The 7,649-nt window shown below is 42.6% G+C and overlaps 1 protein-coding gene across 2 annotated transcripts in view; it reads left to right on the forward strand.

Moving 5' to 3' along the window:
• FZD6 (frizzled class receptor 6) overlaps positions 1-7,420 on the forward strand; it is a 477,217-nt gene extending 469,797 nt beyond the window's left edge. For both annotated transcript variants that reach the window (XM_069621466.1, XM_069621467.1), the window contains 2 exons: positions 2,032-2,463; positions 3,576-7,420. In XM_069621466.1, the coding sequence (XP_069477567.1) occupies positions 2,032-2,463; positions 3,576-3,747 (604 nt within the window). In that variant the 3' untranslated portion in view covers positions 3,748-7,420. The remainder of the gene's footprint in view (positions 1-2,031; positions 2,464-3,575) is intronic.
• The last annotated feature ends 229 nt before the right edge of the window (positions 7,421-7,649 follow it).

The raw sequence follows: 7,649 nt of genomic DNA on the forward strand, positions 1-7,649 counted from the left end.
CGCAACCCTGGAGAACTCACAATGCCAAAGTTACGCCTCCAGGTACCCCCAGAACCAATCCAAGGGGAACGGTCTGTCGATTCAATGGTCAGGGAGATTTGTTTACGCTTTTCCCCCGACTCCCCTTCTCAACAAGGTAGTGCACAAGATGCACCAGGAACAAGTAACCATGATACTGGTGGCCCCAATGTGGGCCCGGCAGCCATGGTTCGCTCACTTGATGGAGATGTCTCTATCTCCCCCAGTGAAACTCCCCTGCCCGTACAACATGCTGTCACAAGACAGGGGCAGGACTCTGCATCCATGCCCCCAGAACATGAACTTAGCAGCCTGGCTCCTGAGATCATAGAATTTGGACATCTACAGCTCCCGCAGAGATGCATGGACATCCTCAGGGAGGCCAGAAAACCTAACACTCGCCACTGCTATTCTAGCAAATGGAAGAGATTTGTCATTTGGTGCAGAGGAAAGAGCATCAACCCAATTGACTGCTCTCCCACACATATTATTCTATACCTGACCCACTTATTGGATTCAGGTCTAGTGTTCAATTCCATTAAAGTCCACCTAGCGGCACTTTCTGCATACACCACTTCCCAGCTCAAAGTGTCGTGGTGGAAGATCCCCGTTATAAAGGCCTTCATGGAGGGAATAAAGAGAATACACCCCCCGATAGCTGACCCAGCTCCCGGATGGGACCTTAACGTGGTACTTACCAAACTCGTGGGCTCACCATTTGAACCCATGCACAAAGCATCTCTTAAAGACCTCACTCTTATGACTGCTTTTCTAATAGCTATCACCTCCATCAGGAGAGTAAGTGAACTACAGGCTCTTTCTGTTCTAGACCCCTTTGTTACAGTTCACAAAGATAAAGTGGTTCTACGCACTCACCCAAGGTTTGCTCCAAAATTCATCTCAAAATTCCACGTAAACCAGTCTATAGAACTACCAGCTTTCTTTCAAAATCCTTCCAACTTGGGAGAGAGGACTCTGCACACACTAGATGTCCGCAGGGCGGTCATGTTCTACATGGAAAGAACCAGACCACTGAGGAAGACTAATCAGTTCTTCGTCTCGGTGGCAGCAGGAAGAGAAGGGGATGCAGTTTCAAAGTCCACTATTTCTAGATGGATTGTTCAATGCATCACTCTCTGCTATACTCTTGCTAAGAGAGAACTGCCCTTTAGGCCAAGAGCACATTCTACTCGAGGCACGGGGGCGTCCATAGCATTCATTGCAAATGTTCCCCTTGAGTCCATCTGCAAAGCGGCTACCTGGAGTTCTGTGCACACCTTTACAAAACACTACTGTCTAGATGCACACTCTAGATCTGACTCCCAGGTGGGACAGGCAGTATTAAGACATCTTTTCTCTACTGTTCCTTCTCATAACCCACCGCCAACTCCGGGTACTGCTCGCTAGTCTATGCACAGCATGTGATTCTAAGCAGATTAACAAACATCAGAAGACAATACATTACTTACCGTAAAAGCATTTCTGATGGTTGTATCTGCTTAGATTCACATGCGCCCACCCTTCCTCCCCGCTTGGATGGAAGGAACATAGACATCTTTCTATATTTCTCTCTTTTCTGTACTCGCTCACGTCTCGAAGGCTCCCTCAGGGCAGAAAAATACAAACAGAGGGACCTCGACGCGTGAGGGATTGTGGGTACAACACACGTCACTATAGGGATAGTGTTACAGACACGCCTTGTCGACGTCCCCTTTTCGACTACGAAAAACAATATGCAATACTCCGCAGTGACCACTGGATGTCGGACCTATGCACAGCATGTGAATCTAAGCAGATACAACCATCAGAAATGCTTTTACGGTAAGTAATGCATTGTCATATTGTGCCTTGTAATTAAGTTTTTAAGCAATCCTGTTTTCCTGTGCTCTGTAGTGCCCAGTTACCTTTTGGGTTTGGCGCACCATACAAAATCAATAAACTGACAAACTCTGCCTCCTTTTTTATTAAATGTAACTTATGATCTAACGTTTGTTTATATGGTTTGCTTTTCAGCCCGGTCAGTGAAAGCCGAAGAGTGCTGCAAGAATCCTGTGAGTTTTTTCTGAAGCATAATTCAACAGTCCGACATAAGAAGAAGCACTACAAGTCTAGTTCACACAAGCTTAAGGTCCTCTCCAAATCTATGGGGACCAGCACTGGAGTTAAGGCAAACCATGGCACATCTGCTGTGGCCATCACTAACCATGACTTTTTAGGGCAGGAGACCACCATGGAGTTGAAAGACGTCTCAGAAATGCCTGACGTGAAGCTAACAGAATATGCTGTGGGATCGCAGGAAGCAATTGGTGACAGTCAAATGGGAAACCCATTGCAAGCGTTGGTTGGCTGTGAGAATCCTGTAGGGCAGATTGAAAAGGATACCAAAGCAGGGAATAGCAGCAAAGTAAGCAGTGTATGTGGCAGTGTGCAGCCAACCGAAGAAAGGTAAGGGGCACTTGCGAAGTGGGTCTGTTGTAGGTTTTGTCTGATGCATAGATGAGTTTACTAAGGGGCTTATTGTGCCTGGGGCTTCCACTTAAACGACCCTTCTGGCCCATATCCCAGCACATTTTCACCAAGGAACAATTTACGTGCGAAATGTGTACAACATGAGATGCTGTACGTACAACAATATAGAGCAACATGCAAGGTCTAAAACCTTAGGCTCTCTAGATATTATGGACTCTACTCCCTCCGGTCATGCTCGGCATAGTTGGTGGCGAGAGATAATGGGAGTAGCAGCACAAAACATCTTGAGAGCAGCAGGTTAAAAACACCTTGCTAAGCGTGTGCTCAAGTGGAAAGACCATGATGGGGTTGGTTGATTGGTTATAAGAACAGTGCTAGGAAAAACACATTGGCCACACATTTACAGTTTGAGGCGTGGTTTCTCCATAAGGTAACGCATTGTTCAAAAGCCTGGAATGCAACCCAGGTATCCAGTTCCAAGGCCTGGATGTAGCCATTAGACTATCACTTCCTCAGTTAGTTGTCTACATTGCATCAATTCCTAATGGCACTTGCTAGTTTCAATTGTTGCCTTTTAGCAGAATATAAGCAAACATTAGGAAAACATCTATGTTCTCGTCCAATCCACACTCGCTTGGTGTGTGTCACTTAGCAGGACTCCACATAGGATTATGCAGTGCTAATAAATTAGTAACCCCCCCCCATACAGTTACCTACACCTTCTTTTATTCTCTTCGCGAACCTAGAGACCATTGCCGATTACAGCAGTTTCAGTATGGACTAATTTTCAAAGTGGGAGCACAATGTGAAAGTTGACATTCTAATTTAACATTTGTAACCTATTGTAAACGGCTTGCTCCAAGTACCTTTATTGAAATGTGACGGGTATTGCTACTACCCAAAGTAATGATTTGCTGACCTTTCAAATATGAAATTCCGTGTTGGCTTCTCAGGATTCAAACCTATGACTTGAGGTCGCATACATCTCTTACTGAGAAAGCCAAGTGGAATACGTGAATATAAAGCGTGTCTGTAGACTACCAGCATCCGCTCTCATATACTAATATTGTTCTTTGTTTTCACTGCAGTGATACCCTGAAACCCAGTCTGGCTGAAGAGCACCCATTGCAGGACAGCCTTTCTCACTTGCCAACCTTTGCACAGTCCAGCAGTAGGAAAAGCTCTGTTCAACTTTCACTGCAACCTACATCTGGTTCCAGAAAAGACCTGGACTTGGGCAATAATGCTTCTGATGCCTGAAGGCGCCTTTACATCTTCCCTCGAATCGTATTCTTTGAGCTTCCTTTGGAGTTACATCTTGCTAAATCGAGAATGCTCCTGCGGCATGCCTAGTTCTGCAGCTCATTGATCGCTCAGTTCAATGGCATATAGCCCTCTGTGTGGGAGTTGACTTGTTGCAACATTCCTATCTCAACAAACCTCATGTTCATCCTGGTAGGCTATTGGTGTCCCACCTCGTCTGCAGTGCTGAAAATCCTGAGACAGAAGATCAACAGTGAATCTGCGGTTACTCCAAGTTTCATGTGTCACTACAAATCTACTTCACCATCGTCCAAGCCCACCTCTGTATTAAGCTTTTTCCAAATATCTCCAAGTGTACACTCCTTCAAACTAACAGGGCTGTTGATTGCTTACTTTTGCTGAACCCGTAGGTCTCGAATTTTCTCTTCTACCTCCGATTTTACGTGATGGCTAATGTCCAATGGGCTTGTTCCTCTAAGCAACCACTTCAAAGGAGTCCGATGTGTCTGATTCAACAAGTGAAAAGGTTTTGAAAAAGACTGCTAAAGTGACTGTGTGTCTTCCAAACCCGCATAACCACGGTAAAGAGCTCTGAGAAGACACTCTAAATACAGTGGGTTGTCAAAATGGTCTATATATTATGTTATACATATACATTTCCGTTTGCAATAAGCCAGCTTTTTAAATGGGACTTGAGCCTATTCCACAATATGTGGTTGTTAATCCAGTAGAGTGATTTGTTTAAAAAAACCCAGGGCGCACCCTAGTAGCTTGGAATCGAGGTGCCGCAGCAGGTATCTCTTCAGAATCCAGAATCCATCAACACATGTTTTTGTTGCTTTAGCCATGCCTTTACTGTTAAACGCATTTCAGGTTTGTGATGTCCATTTCACCATATCGGAGGGATGCGTTTTCAGAATCCAAGATGGTGGTCTGACTGATGGGAGACCATGCTCAACTTCTTGTCTCCTTAAGGTTACCAGATGACTCCAGATCACCAAGGAAACCGTTTCCCAGTCGTGGGCTTAGCTTTCATTTAAGTTCAAATGTTTGTAATGAAGTCACCCAAGTCTACAATACCCAGCATGCATTTGGTGGTGAAATGAAAGCCCAGAACTGCAACATTGTATCAAATGACATGGAGCCAAGCTGGTCTACCGTTGGTCTACTTCATTTTGCCTGCAGTTCGAGAGACATTAACAGCCAGGCTTGTCTAAACCTTTGCCATCAGTTTTTTGTACACATTCGTTTGTACTTATAGCGAGACTCATTATGAATGTGCAAGGTTTTGAGATTTACTCACCAGAGGTATGTCGAAGCATGGACTAAAGTAGCTTTACACTGGCAAGTCTTATTGTTGCCACTCATTAAATTGGACTTCCGTTAGTGGCCTTCTATAGCCTGTGATTAGAGCACTCACTTAGCAGAGTTGTCCTCAGCCTTATTTTCACTTTGCTCTTAGCATGCTTTAAACAAGTTGTTGAAATTGTTTTTTGATAGATAGTATGTTCTAAAATACAATATAAATCCATTCAAATTTAACAAATCTTTTATTGGTCTATCAACATGGAGCATAGGTAGATTATTATGGATTGTGCTGCTTAGTAATGAAATGTGACCATGCCTCCTGCCAACCAAACCTAATGTTAGCACCTTACTTCCATTTCTCGCTTTCTGGTTTGCTGGCCATAGTGATGCTACATTTTAGAACCAGATGCCAGAATGATTTCGGTCCTTTTTCGGTCATTTAGAAACTCCTTAAAAATAAGTTTGTTCTGAGCTTTCCCATCTTCTCAGCTTGGGTACAGCATGATCCCGGTAAAGATTAGCAGTGCGAAGGGAGATGATTAAGGTAGGTCAGAGCCCTGGAAATAATTCAACACTAGAGGCGGGATATTTTAAAGAGCTGTGGTTCTGTCAGCTAGTTTACCCAGTGTCTGTCACATGGAGGTGTATATGGGAAGATGCATAAGTGCAGCTAGCAAAATTCAATAACTTTTGTCTTCCTTTACCCTTCATGAATTCCTAGGAAGCAGTGGCTGCAGCAGTGTAGCTTGCTTCGATCCATAGGCCATTGCTCAGGGTCTTAGCAGAGTGCAAGATGAGGTACGGCCTATTTCACAAACATTGGGCGGGCAGCGCTGGCTGTCAAGGTGGCCAAGGTAGAAACTCTTAATATGCATTTTAAGTGCAGTTTTGCACAAGGTGGAGTTGATTGGACAGGACAAGAGATGGGGATTGGTTGAAAGGGAAGTCCACGACAACAGATGGCACTTGATGCGCCATATATCAGCCAAACCTTAAATGTGTCCAGTGTCCTTCATATCAATAGACGTTTCTTTATGGGACCATTCAACTAGGGCATTCTCCTAATGCTGCTCATGTGGTGAAAATATCAAAATTGGTATAATCTGAAGTTTTTTCATTTTTTTATAACGTGTATTTCACAGAGAGACTGGTTTTGTTTTCATTAAATGACTCATCAATTCTTGCTTCTTACGAAGGGCTCGAGGCAAGGAGATTGACTGAGATGGTGACCGTGGTGTTGCGGGTTTGGATAGAAAGGTCCGATGTACACACTATCCTTGCAGTTGCTGTCTTTAAAGAACTTTTAGATACGGCTCCTTCATGGAATTACTCCTCCCAGCCCCTTTTTATTTTTTACATTTGTAGAGAGCACTAACAGCCCATGGGCATCGAGGCGCTATTGCATGAGATTGTCTTAGTTACAGTAAGTTTTTTCTTTTTTTTTAAGCATGTTACTTTTTTTACGCACATATGACTGTAAACAATTACTCTGTGTTCTGAAAAAGTGTTCTCTTCTCGATATTACTCATTGGAGCAATGTGCATTGTGTTAAGCGCTTACTAAATGAATGCAAGTGACAGTGTTGCTTGATAGACCATGTCTGGCGCAGCAACGTTGATCAGCATGGGGTATGGTATGAACATCCCATAACCCTGATTTGCTGTAGTTTATCATATCTTCTGGTGCCTTAAAGTGCTCTACTTTTTATTTCCAAAGCACAGGGCATTTGTTTTACCTTGTGATGACATTTTCTGGCCAACAAGTAGGTTAATTTAACCAGTTACTGTATATATGAATGTGATTTCTTTTTTGAATGAATCGCAATGGAACGTGTCACCAGATAGTCTTTAACATGTGCAATTATGATTTTCTTTGTTTTATTAGAGTACGTGATTTTTGTAATGGTTGCTAAAATTTAATATTACTTCATTTGCCAGTGAAGCGATGTATTATAGACTGGACATTCAGATTGTACTGTTCTATTCGGTATACTACATACCGTGACTGTAATATTTGAACACTGCTGTGGTAGGTTACACTGAATATGAAAAGCAAACACTAGAATCTTTTATAGATTGTATTTTATAGCTAAAATGATATTTTTGTAGCAGTCTTGTTATAACTATGCAATCAAAAATGTAAGCTCTTAATGTCATGACAATTATGCATGTTACACAAAAGCGACTCTAATCTTTTTTTATACAACCCGAATTATGTTTAATAAAAAAATCTAAATTTTCATAAACAGGGTTTAATCGTTGGTTCTAGATTTGGCAGGATGTGTGTACGCTGAGCTGTTTTCAAAGTTCTTATGGCTTTGTCTTGAATTGGTTCTGGCAATTAAATTTGTGTCCTTGCCGGAGACTCTGTATTTCTTGGTTAGAATACTGACCTTTTAAAGTAAATGAGCTGCTTTTGGTTTTGAAAGTAGAAATTGAGGAAATCCTGTTCTTGCCATCTAGTAGACAATTTTTAACACTGTAACCTATATCTCTGGTTAAAATGGTCCCAGCAGGGCTGAGTGGCGCTTATCCTGGTGATGCCTTTACATCTGGGACATTTCAAAGATAATTTTTCCATCTATGTTATTT

The sequence above is a fragment of the Ambystoma mexicanum genome, chromosome 5q (assembly GCF_040938575.1).
Source record: "Ambystoma mexicanum isolate Mex_15411 chromosome 5q, UKY_AmexF1_1, whole genome shotgun sequence".
NCBI classification, from domain to species: domain Eukaryota; kingdom Metazoa; phylum Chordata; class Amphibia; order Caudata; family Ambystomatidae; genus Ambystoma; species Ambystoma mexicanum.